The sequence below is a fragment of the Oryza sativa genome, chromosome 4 (assembly GCF_034140825.1).
Source record: "Oryza sativa Japonica Group chromosome 4, ASM3414082v1".
Taxonomy (NCBI): Eukaryota; Viridiplantae; Streptophyta; class Magnoliopsida; order Poales; family Poaceae; genus Oryza; species Oryza sativa.
The window spans coordinates 32,921,557-32,933,729 of NC_089038.1; the positions used below are offsets into that span (position 1 = coordinate 32,921,557).

Here is a 12,173-nt window from a genome sequence, read left to right on the forward strand (position 1 = left end):
AGTCACCCCCCACTTCCTCCGCAGAAGCCAGCGCGAGACCAGACGGCAGAAGACTGCCGCAGAATTTGCCGCCCGGCCGCGCGCAGCGGGCAGGCAGCGGCGCACAGGCAGCTGGTCTCGTCTGCGTCTCACGCTGATCTCATGCCGTGACGAGCTGACTAGAGCTGAGCTACACGACAGGCGGAGCTCTCATGCGTCGGCAGTGAGTACTCCAACTCACCAACTGTAGCACTAGCTCGCATCACGTACTCGCACGATGCAGTACGTAGAAAGAATAAATGACCTACTTCATTCATGGCAACAGCATATGCTCCCGCTCCCCCGCACTCCACACCGCCCCACCGCCCGATCCGCTCGATCACGAACCGCCTGTCTGCACGACGCATACGCATGCATGCGCGCGCAGTGTCACCGTTCCGCCGGTCCCGCAGGTGTGCGATTCGAACTCCCGCGCGCTGCGCCCCCCACCGCCATGCGCCGTGCCCGCGGATAAACTAGCGAGGGGTCGCGCACGTCGCGGCGCCGTACGCGCGCGTGTATCTGGTTTGCTGGGCGAGTGGGCGCGCACTGGTCCCGTGCATGCAGAGCGAGCGGGCGCAGGCGAGGCGAACCCGATGGTGTTAATTAGTCTCGAGGCCTCGAGCTGCCGCTAGTCGCCTGCGAACCCGGCAGCGGCAGGGGGCATATGCAGGAGGCGGCCGGGCGCGTCACGCTCACGCAGGGGGCCCGTCATTGAATCCATGTGATCCGTGCCGGGGATCATGTGAAGCACAATCAAAGACGCGCGCTGCCGCCGCTGCGTCGCTCATCAATGGCTGCACACACATATACTCGATCGCGTTCGTTCGTGTGTATATATATATGCGTGTGTTCTTGCGTCCTCCTCTGATTCCTTCGAGCCTTCAGCTTGCATGCCCTTTGTGCGTAGCTGTGCTAGCTAGCTCGATCTTCTGCTTGAGAAGCCGAGATGAGGAGGCACGCTACTCTTGCTGACGCCCGAGGTCACCACCGCATCCTTCTCATACTCGCAGTCGTCCTGCTTCTTGCTGCCACCGGCGATGGCATCAGATCGCCCCCCTGTAAGTTGAGATATCTAGTAGTATGCAAAAAAAAAAAAAAAAACTAGAATATTAGGGAAGGACCTAATATCAAATAATTAGGAGGGGTGAGGCTTTGAACCCAGGTCGTCTAGCCCACCACCTTGTGGAGCTAGCCAGAAGACCTCTGGGCATTTCTCAATCTAGTAGTATGCGACTCAGTGACTGTATGTTTATAAGCACAATTGGTTAATTTGCACTTACCGAATGTGCTTGCTTGATATCTCCTAAATTAGTTTCCACAGATGATGTAGTAACACCGGTGCATGGTGCACAAGACGAAAAGATCAGCGCTACTGCGACACTTGTGATCTCACCACAGGTATATATGCATGTCGTCGATCGCCCATATCACCCATGTATATAAAAACTAACCAATATATTGATCTTCTCTTTGATCCATGCCTCGTGCATGCGCAGCAGGCCACAGCTGGGGACAACGTCGGCCGCGGCGTCCTGCAGGAGGAGGTGCGCGCGACGGGGTCGAGCCTGCCGGACTGCTCGCACGCGTGCGGCGCCTGCTCGCCGTGCAACCGCGTCATGGTGAGCTTCAAGTGCTCCATCGCGGAGCCGTGCCCGATGGTGTACCGCTGCATGTGCAAGGGCAAGTGCTACCCTGTGCCCTCCAGCTAGCTACCTCGATCAATCTCATGAGAGACACCAACGAGCAGTGTCGTGCGATGCATTTCAGCTGATACCTCGATCGCTTGCATGCAAAGCCGTGACGCTGGTGTTATTTACGAGCTAGCTAGGCTACGTGTTTGTAAATTAAGAGTCGTCGTCGTCGTCGTTAATTAGCTAGCTTAGCTAGTACTTATGTGTACTGCAGAAGTGCAGGGTTCATTAGCTAGAGAATTTTGGGATGTCAGGTCAGATTTTTTTTTCTTTTTCAGTAGGAATGTATCGGAGACGCGCGCGCTCTAACAAAAGCTGTGTGCTTCTAGATTGATTTAGTAAGAGTTCCTTTTTCTTCTACGCATGTATTGCACGGATAAATCAGCTTTCGAAGGATTGTTCAGGTTAAGTTATAAGCCTGCAATTTTATTTTACTTTCAATCAGCATCTCAATTTGTTCAAGGGTCACTTTCTTCGTACGAATTGAATTAGGGATTGAGATGCCACCCTCTTCCTATAAAATTGGAGATCGCCAAGTAAAAATGCATCGTGTTTTTTTTTTCTTTTCCGGGCAGCTGAAGAAGGATCGATCAAATTTCATTTTAGATAAGAAGCTTTGTGAATTTCGATAAGAAACTGTCAAGCTGAAAAGAATATCCTAGGTGGTTCATACCTTGAATCGTGGATAGACTCCATATGTATTTTTGGGACAGATGGTGTACGAACAAAAGCACAAGCTTCCAAAAAAAATTACACTCCTATAATTCCTTGCGCCCTTTGTTGTTGAATAATCTTTCAGCACATGCATGCATGTTGAAGACATGAAGAAACTGATCGACCAATCAGCTAAGCTTGACTCCGACTCCAGCGAAAGACAGTCCACAAAACTAAACTAACGCTCCAACATCTTTCGTTAAGCCCACCAAAAAACCAGTAACGCCCACGCTTGCCGGGATTGAGATACTCTCTGCTTTAAAAGACATCGTGCCTTTGTCACTGACAAGTGGGTCCATGATTCGTCGGACCCACATGTCAGTGACAGAGGCACCTACCTCTGCCTGCCGACGTGTACCACTCACAGACACGCAAAACAACAAGATTGTGAAACGTTTTGGTGGCCGCCACCGTGTGCGCGTAGCGAAAAAGAACGAAAATCCCCTTCCACTTCCGCTTTCCAGCCGCGCCGTTGCTGCCGTAAACCCTTCCTCTATCCCCCTCCCACTCCTCTCCAAACTCTGCGAACCCGAGCTCTCCTCGCTTCGTCTCCCTCCTCTCGCCGCGCCGCGCCGCCCGCCTCCTCCTCGTCGAGTCGAGTGGCCCTGATGCCCGCGTGCGCCGCCGCCGCCGCCTGCTGCTGCTCCGAGCGGTAGCCGCGTCGGAGTCGCCCAAGACGGCGCCCGGTGGCTTCGGGTGTGGGTGCGGTGGGCTAGCGGGAGGGGGAGGGGGAGGAGGGAGGGGAGGGGGGAGGCTGAGGCGGCTGGTGAGCTCCATAGCGATGGCCGCTCCGGCCCCGGCGCCGGCGCCCGCGCAGCTGCGGCGGTGCCCGTGCTCCGCGCCTCTCTGGGCCGCGCCGTCGCCCTTCCGCTGCTGCGGCGGCCGCCGCGGCCGCTCGCCGTTCATCGGAGGCGGAAGGTAGCTGTGTTCCTGTGTTGGTTGGTTGCTGATTTTGTGATTTGTTCGGTGAGTTTCGTGCGTATTGGATGCGTGGTTGAGTGTTGGTAGTGGTACTACTCATTCGATTCGAGGTTCACGCGCGATGGTTTGGATGCCGGTTTAGGTTCAGCCCAATGCTCCTGGTCGTTGTGCTGTTGATACTATTTGTTTTTCAAACCTTGTGCTGTGTTCTGGATTAATAATGAACTAATCCAGGGATGAGTGAGTAAGTATTCCTTGCTGTGAACGTCCTATGCCTTTTAGGAACTTGAACAATTGCACCTAGTAGTGTTTGGCTAAACTTTGCTACTTCCTGTCAAATGATAGTGTGTTCATAAAATGTTCATAGTAGTCAAATGGTTATTAAGCATGTGGCATTCTGGTTCCATCTCTCACATTAGGAATGTTCTTATTGTTAGGCAGGACTACTCGCATAGTAGCTCGGGCCTTGGAGTTACAGACAACAGTGCTTTCAAAATTGGAGTGTATACCAACTTCAATGTGCAAAGTAATGCACAAGAATGGCTTGAGGAGAGCAAGAGGATATCCTCGATCAAAACCAGGAATAACGTGGGAAACACTATTTATAAAGGTTCTACTCATCTACGAACAGGAATTCTTCATCACGAACCTTTGGAAGATCACAAAAGTTCCAACTATTCTTCATTGTACAATGTAAGAGAAAGAATGACTCCTAATTCTCTTGCAAATAGGCATGCTAACATGGAGTTGGCAAAGCATAACACGAGGAATCAAGCTGCAAGTGCTGTGTCAGCACTGACCAGTGTTGTTAACGATGACATTAAACCACTCAACAGGTCTAGTGGCTCTGAACTGAAGACTCAATGGCAACCAGATTCTAAGACTGATGCTTCCGTTCTGAAGATCTCTAAAGTCGAGACAAGCCTGCAGTTTGATGACAAAGCTAGGGATGGTTATGATGGAGATGAACATGAATGCACAGCCAAGAATACAGTACAAGATTCTCCAGCTAAGGCACCCATGTCCAAGGAGTCTAAAGATGCGAGGAAGGCACTTGCTACTGTGTACGACAAAGTTCTGGTGGTTGACAATGTGAAGTCAGCTAGGAGTGTTGTTCAATTGCTTACTTCAAAGTACAAAAACTTTATTCATGCATGTGACACAGAGGTATGGAATGAAAACCCCTCATTGATTGATTTTTTTATGTCTGTATAAAGTGGCTAATTCGCATCACCTGTCATCGTATGACGTGTACTAACATTTTCAGTTAGGCACTAACTCTAAAAAGTTTACCTGTATCTACCTGTCTACCCGCTTTTCTGTGAGATGATCAACACATGGCTCCACCACCCCACATCCCATCTTTCATAGTTGAAATAGTACTACTTATGCTTCTCTTTGAGAAATCTAGTTCTGTTTAGTGCAAGTTTGTTTTGCTTTTTCTGCAAGTTTGCCAATCTTAGGTCTTAAGCTGTGAAGCATTGTGTTGCATGCCTGTTTGTTTTGCTGCTCTTACTCTTTGTTATGAGTGAATACAATATCAATGACAACTTAAGGGCAAAATAGGTCTCACAAATAATGAAATCGCAATGATGATCTCTTTTACCATCTTGATTCAATAGTTACCTGGCAATCAAATTATGTAAAATGTTCTGTATTTTGTGCCAATTGACTTCTTGTTAGTTTATTATAATTCAGGAGAGCACACTGTTATGCAGGTAGCTAATATTGATGTTAAACAAGAGACACCAGTTAGCCATGGAGAGGTCATTTGCTTTAGCATCTACTCTGGCAACTCTGATGCAGAAGCTGATTTTGGAAATGGAAAAACATGCATTTGGGTGGACGTGCTGGATGGTGGGCGAGATGTCCTCATGGAGTTTGCTCCATTTTTTGAGGACCCCTCAATCAGGAAGGTGTGGCTTTGTGTCCTTGTTTTTCTTATGTGGGAAGTAGCGAATCTACTATCTAGGGTTGTCTGCTTTCCCTTCTTTTGTGTTACTAATACAGACAAACAATATAAATGGAACCGTGAACTAGAATATTGTTTACAATACAGTGGAATGTTTATATTACACATTTAATGCAGACTTGCATGTTAATTTTCTACTACAGCTTAGGTTGATGCTATGTTTTTTTCTGAATCCCTGACTAAAGTTTTGATACTTCTTTGAACTTCTAGGAATTATAGGATTGCATCTCTACTACCGCTAGCATCTTTGCAAGTTTTCTAAACAGATGTCCTGATTTTCTCATGTAGGTTTGGCACAACTATAGTTTTGATAGCCATGTCATAGAGAACTATGGAATCAAAGTTGCTGGGTTTCATGCTGATACGATGCATCTTGCACGACTTTGGGACTCTTCAAGAAGAATTGATGGAGGATATTCACTTGAAGGACTTACAAATGATCACAGGGTCATGGGTGTTGTACCAAAGGAATTACAAAAGATTGGAAAGAGATCAATGAAAACCATCTTTGGTTGGAAAAAGATTAAAAAGGATGGATCTGCAGGGAAAATTATCTCTATGGAGCCTGTCGAAGTATTACAAAGGGATGACAGAGAAATGTGGATCTGTTATTCTTCATTAGATTCAATGAGTACCTTACGACTTTATGAAAGTTTGAAAAGCAAGCTGGAAAAAAAGCACTGGACTTTTGATGGTTGCCCTAGAGGTTCAATGTATGATTTCTACGAGGAGTATTGGCGTCCTTTTGGTGCCCTTCTTGTCAAGATGGAAACAGCTGGAATGCTAGTCGACCGTGGTTACCTTTCAGAAATTGAAAAGGTTGCTGTTGCACAGCGAAAACTAGCTGCGGATAAATTTCGGAAATGGGCATCTAAATATTGTCCTGATGCAAAATACATGAACGTGAACAGTGATACTCAGATTCGCCAACTGTTCTTTGGTGGTATAGAGAATAGGTACAACCCTCAGTCTGCTGCAGTCTCTTACTAAATACATGTTTTTGGTCCTTGTATACATAATTCTATGCATTCTTATCCAGGACATCCACTAGGTTAGATGGTAATTATGATAGCAAACTCTAAATATGTCTATATTGTAGAAGGTGACCTTGCTTAGCAAATCAACTTCATATATTGAGCTTGCATGAATAATTCCTTCTATTTTAAAATAAAACAGTACCCTGTGTTGTGTTTACTGAATGCAGAACAAAAAAAAAAAGGGAGCAGATTTCAGTTCACCTACTATTCTAGAAAGTAGAAACTTTTGTAGAAAGTAGAAACTTTTGTAGTTCATATGTTTTGGGTCTTGGATTGTAACTAGGTATAATATGTGTTTCCATGTATCAATGAAACAAAAGAGTTAAATGGAACCTTCTGTCCTTTTCTTTTTTATCTCTTGTAGACATTTCTTGCACAGAAGTTTTGATGCTCTTAATATATGTGCAGATGCAAACCTGGTGAAACTTTGCCAAAGAGTAGAACTATTAAAGTACCAAATGATGGAAGCCTTATTGCAGAGGGCAAGAAAACTCCAAAGTATTGTACTATTGAACTTTTCAGCATTGTGGAAGATCTGAAAACTGATCTATTTACTGCAAGTGGCTGGCCTTCAGTAAGTGGAGATGCATTGAGAAGTTTGGCTGGTAAACTGCCAACTGATCTTGTTTACACAACAGATGATGTAGAGGATGATGACAGTGGTGATTCAGAAATTTCTGAGCATGATCTAAACGACACTGCCTCTTATGGAACTGCATATGAAGCATTTGGAGGAGGAAAGAAAGGAAAGGAAGCATGCCATGCCATTGCGGCTCTCTGTGAGATTTGTTCTATTGACTCGTTGATATCCAACTTTATTCTTCCCTTACAGGTGAGCAGTGAGCTGACCCCATCTGTAGCAGTTAGGCTTGAGTGGCTACCATCAACTACCATAACCTTAAGCTATATGTCCAGTTCTTAATGTTATTTATCTCCTATTACTTTTTGATAGGGGAATCATATATCATGTGACGAGGGGCGGATCCACTGTTCATTAAATATAAATACAGAAACAGGGCGTCTGTCAGCAAGAACACCAAATTTACAGGTGACTTTTCATTTATGTTTTTTTAAATAAATAAATAAATAAGGGTATTATGAAGCTGAGAAACTAATAGTTATCAAAGAATTTTCTTCCTAACTTCAATCATAATTCACTCTTGTATAAACAAATCAATGGGTTCATGTATGGATTTTAAAATCTGCTAATGCCAGGCTGTGGATTGTTTTCACAGTCCAATATACGTGAATTGGGTGAACTTAGTGAAAACTAACCGAAATTTTGATCTGTCTAAAATGGTTATTAAAGCACTGGTCTACACATGTACACCATGCGGGTTTTATTTGTTTGTGTGTCTTAACACGCATACATACTGTAACTGCTGAGAGCGAAGTACTGTGATGGTTTCTTAGACATTGATGCATTCATCAGTTAACATAATTTACTTAATGAATAAAATGAGACAAGCTAAGCTACCAGTGGTCATTGATCCATTTTTGCTGCTAAGTCGATGAATGGGTGTACCAAATATTAATTTTGAAACTAAGGACAGATTTTTCAATGAATTTAATGTTAACGATGAATAATCTAATCTTTTTTTCTTGCATTATTTGATATTTTCTAGATGGGAATCGTTTGTTCGAAATGCTGTAAAATATGGGCCAGTTTATTTAGGTGGTGTAGTAATCACCATATTGTATCATATTGTGAGTTGTGATATCATCGCCCAAATAATATATTGAACTCTGGATCTAATTTCTGCATTGTAGAATCAACCTGCACTGGAAAAGGATCGGTATAAAATCCGTCAAGCCTTTGTTGCAGCTCCAGGGAACTCTCTCATCGTTGCTGATTATGGTCAGGTATGTTGTATGTTGGCTGATGCTCAACAAAGTTCCAGAATAATTTTGCACTAGCACAAGTGAATAAAGGGTTTTTTTTTTTTCTGTTTAGCTGGAGCTCAGGATCTTGGCACATCTTGCTAGTTGTAAAAGCATGTTAGATGCTTTCAAAGCTGGTGGTGACTTCCATTCCAGGACAGCTATGAACATGTACCAGCATATCCGTGATGCTGTTGAAGAAAAGAAAGTACTTCTTGAATGGCATCCTCAACCTGGCCAAGAGAAACCTCCTGTGCCCTTGTTGAAGGTACCACAGCTCCAATAGTATTTTTAAGAGTCATGTATTTATGCAGAATCAAATAAAGTTATATGTTCTATTTGTGATTTAGGATGCCTTTGGTGCTGAGAGGCGGAAAGCTAAAATGCTTAATTTCTCCATTGCATATGGAAAAACACCTGTTGGGCTTGCTCGAGATTGGAAGGTATGAACTTGTTATGAACATACCTGATTCTTTACTAGCTTAAGTACGCACTTCACTTGTTACCCGCTTTGACTGACCATCTGGGAACCATAAACAGCTTGCACATGACCATTAGTCATACTTGTTAGATTTACTGTTGAAGCATTGTACAACTGCTCTCCTATTAATGTAAAAAGATGCAGTCCCCTGTACTTTCCGTCGCTGTTTTCAAAGATCACTGCACATCTATAATTTCTTCCCTTGGCAGGTCTCTGTCAAGGAAGCAAAGGATACCCTGAAACTCTGGTACAGGGATAGAAAAGAGGTTTTAGCTTGGCAAATGAAACAAAAAGAATTAGCGCAGGAGAAGTGTGAAGTTTACACTTTGCTCGGGCGGTCGCGCCGCTTTCCTAACATGGCTCATGCAACTTCTGGTCAAAGGGGTCACATTGAGCGAGCTGCTATCAATGCACCAGTACAGGTCATTACCGTCTATGACAACTCAAAAGTTGTGCTTGGTAGTGTCTCTTCTATGCTGAAATTGTAGTGTTTTGTAACTTCACAGGGCAGCGCAGCAGATGTTGCTATGTGTGCTATGCTCGAGATAGATCGGAATGCTCGTCTTAAGGAACTCGGTTGGAGGCTTCTCTTGCAGGTACAAAACAATTAGGCATGATTAATGGCTAGTTGTGGATCTTAAATTGTTTCTTGATAGGTTCGCAGTATTATCTGGTTTCCCTTTATCCGTTAGGTGTAACACCTTGCAGAACTGATAGCTCCGTCTTTCAGGTGCACGATGAAGTGATACTGGAAGGGCCTACGGAATCTGCCGATCTGGCCAAGTCGATTGTGGTTGAATGCATGTCCAAGCCCTTCTACGGCACCAACATCTTGAATGTTGAACTGGCTGTTGATGCCAAGTGTGCGCAGAATTGGTATGCAGCCAAGTAGGTTGCCATACTCTTCCCCAATTAACTCCTAAGGCTGCATAGTTGCATCTCGGGAGTGCTTCAAACTCAACGATGAAATATGTTCTCAGCTGGTATGAGCTGCCAGAACAGAGGTTTGCCCTGGTGTCCGGGAGGCATGCATAACCATTCGGCTAACCAGGGCAATGAGCAGTCTGCAGCGAAGGCACTGTACAATGTAGGCTGAATAGCTTGACTTCCACATTCTTCCAAGTAGGAATGTCATTTTTGTGTCACGTGTAGTAATCTGGAGACTGGACTCTTGGAGGGAAGTAGGAAAAACTAGGCATGCGTTGTTTATAAGATTTGTTTAGCATGCTGATGTAGTATTAGGTTAGCTGACCAATTCTGCTTATGTCTGACTCTGCTACTACACACCGCAGCTTGTTTGATGAACGTTCCTCAACCTGTTACTCTACATTATTTGGACATATTGTGGTTAGCTGAATGAATACCTGAATATAGCCAGGGGGAACTCCATCCTTAAAATGGCCGGATGCCACATGGCCCACAAAGTCCGAAGAGCAACCTCAAATCGAAAAGTGTAAAAGCGACGGTAACAATGAACCTATGATGAAAAAGATTAAATTATCTAAGATTGATCATGAATTTGAAACAAATGACATGAAACTGGTCAGTCACACACTCACACCTGCTATCTCCCCCAAAAGAAGAAGGGTTAATTATTTTAGAATTAACCCGAAGAAACGGGCAGAAATTTTAGAATCGAATGTTTTACAGACCCAATATGTGAAACACGAAATGGGTAGATATTTCAGAATCGAATGTTTTACACTTCTTCAATAATAATGTACCCTTAACAACAAGCTCAACCTATGGATGTAACACAACACAACCTCGCAGAAATGTCACCGTGTCTGCGAGCTTCCCTTGCAAAGTCGGGGAGGATACAGCTCGAGGAGTTCAGGTACCTCTTCCTTGTACCTGAGTACGTACCGCTCCACGAACTTGTCCTCCGGATATCTCATCACGCTCCCCAGGTTCGCCTTCTTCCCGATGCCCACGCCCCTGGACCGCAACGCCTCCACGACGCGGCACCGCGGCGCCATCCGCTTGCCGAGGCTCAGCGTCAGCAGCACGGGGTTGGTGACGATGTGCGTCGCGTCGCACCCGGCCTCCGCCATCAGGAACTCCACCTTCCGCCGCAGCAGCGCCGCGGGCACGAACACGAGGCACGGCGCGCGGCGGAACATGGCGTCGAACTCCTCCTCCGTGCAGCCCGCGGCTCCCACCACGGCCGCCTTCTTGGCACGGAAGCTGCCCTCGCTGACGTTGTGCAGCGCGAAGAAGGCCCACATGTACATCCCGGAGCTTGGCGGGACGCCGCACGCCTCGACGCGGCCGACCAGCTTCTGGAACCTGGCCGGCGTCTGCGTGATCAGCGTCGGCTGCATCCGCACCGTGGTGGTGATGCGGCTCTGCTGGACGCCGAGGGATCGGAGCGTGGAGAGGTTGCGGAGGAGGGCGTCGACGCTGTACCGGAGCAGCCACGTCTTGGCGAGCCATTTCATCAGTAACTTGGCGGACCCCAGGAAGTCGATCCAGAAGAGGACGCGCGGGAGGAGGTTGGTGTGGATGCCGTAGGTGAGCGCCGGCGGGTAGAGGGCGAAGAGGCGCGCGACGTCGGCGCGGCCGAGGCCGAGCGCGCGGACGGCGCGGAACTTGGGGTCGAGGGTGGCGTCGACGTCGCTGAGCAGCAGCTCCGGCTTCCACGACACGACCTCGCGGACCTGCGCGCGGGTGAGGCCCTGAGACCGGAGGAAGGCGAGCGCGGCGTCGGGCCTGGACGCCGAGTCGAGGTGGGCGAACCGCGGGGCGGCCTTGGCGGCGGCCGCCGGCGAGAGGCCGCACTTGGAGACGAGGTACTGGACCATGAAGTGCGGTGGGGTGGAAGAGGGGGTGGAGAAGCGGCGGACGAGGTGGCCGCGGGATTCGGAGGAGAGGAACGCGAGCGGCGGGCGCGGAGGTGGAAGGGATTCCACACGGTGGAGGAGGACGCGGCCGGCGACGGCGAAACGCCGCAGCGCCATGGATTCCAGGACGGACGTCCGTGGTGAGGAATCGATTTAAGGGATCTCAGATGAACTTATTCCTATCCACAAAAGTACAAGATCCACTTCAAGCTGTTTGGTTGGGCTAACTTTGGCCCGCATCCAACACCCAGAGTAAATGAATAGTGTTGTGCCAACTTTGTTTTAAGTGGGCCTTTATTAAAAGTAGTTCACGCGGCCTTCCAATCGGCGTTCCTCGCATTTCCCCAGCCTGCGAAGTGCGAACCGTGACAGTAGTTTGCCCTTATATTCACCGGGAAAAACAGGTTTACTGATTACTATTCTTTACATTTTTTTAATATATGATACCGTTGATTTTTTTATACGTTTGACCATTTATGTTATTAAAAAAATTTATGTAATTTCCCAAAAAAAAATTATGTAATTATCTTTTTTTTACTTGATTTATCGTCAAATGTTATTTAATCATGACTTAATTTTATATTTGTAAAAAAATTGAATAAAACGAATGGC

The 12,173-nt window shown here is 46.5% G+C and overlaps 3 protein-coding genes across 7 annotated transcripts; 2 read left to right on the forward strand and 1 right to left on the reverse strand.

Annotated features, from left to right (window-relative positions):
* Positions 1 to 536: 536 nt before the first annotated feature.
* Positions 537 to 2,211, forward strand: LOC107275690 (protein EPIDERMAL PATTERNING FACTOR 2). Of its 4 annotated transcripts, none has more exons than XM_026024715.2 (3): positions 537 to 1,079; positions 1,334 to 1,419; positions 1,518 to 2,211. In XM_026024715.2, the coding sequence occupies exons 1-3, from the start codon at positions 968 to 970 to the stop codon at positions 1,728 to 1,730; spliced, it is 411 nt and encodes a 136-aa protein (XP_025880500.1). In that variant the 5' UTR covers positions 537 to 967; the 3' UTR covers positions 1,731 to 2,211. The 4 variants fall into 4 exon arrangements, with proteins under 4 accessions (XP_025880500.1, XP_025880501.1, XP_025880502.1 ...); XM_026024716.2 differs by having other exon boundaries at positions 538 to 1,079; positions 1,521 to 2,211; XM_026024717.2 differs by having other exon boundaries at positions 542 to 1,079; positions 1,343 to 1,419.
* Positions 2,212 to 2,921: 710 nt separating this feature from the next.
* On the forward strand, positions 2,922 to 10,058 carry LOC4337150 (DNA polymerase I A, chloroplastic-like). Of its 2 annotated transcripts, XM_066309658.1 has the most exons (13): positions 3,235 to 3,344; positions 3,785 to 4,040; positions 4,184 to 4,514; positions 5,066 to 5,263; positions 5,608 to 6,275; positions 6,765 to 7,188; positions 7,309 to 7,404; positions 8,127 to 8,219; positions 8,311 to 8,505; positions 8,588 to 8,680; positions 8,928 to 9,140; positions 9,225 to 9,314; positions 9,449 to 10,058. In XM_066309658.1, the coding sequence occupies exons 2-13, from the start codon at positions 3,865 to 3,867 to the stop codon at positions 9,608 to 9,610; spliced, it is 2,739 nt and encodes a 912-aa protein (XP_066165755.1). In that variant the 5' UTR covers positions 3,235 to 3,344; positions 3,785 to 3,864; the 3' UTR covers positions 9,611 to 10,058. The 2 variants fall into 2 exon arrangements, with proteins under 2 accessions (XP_015636766.1, XP_066165755.1); XM_015781280.3 differs by having other exon boundaries at positions 2,922 to 3,344; positions 3,785 to 4,514.
* Positions 10,059 to 10,287: 229 nt separating this feature from the next.
* Positions 10,288 to 11,685, reverse strand: LOC4337151 (transcription termination factor MTERF15, mitochondrial). The gene has a single exon (XM_015778939.3). It carries the CDS (start codon positions 11,676 to 11,678, stop codon positions 10,497 to 10,499), a length of 1,182 nt encoding a protein of 393 aa, XP_015634425.1. The 5' UTR covers positions 11,679 to 11,685; the 3' UTR covers positions 10,288 to 10,496.
* Between the last annotated feature and the right edge of the window lie 488 nt (positions 11,686 to 12,173).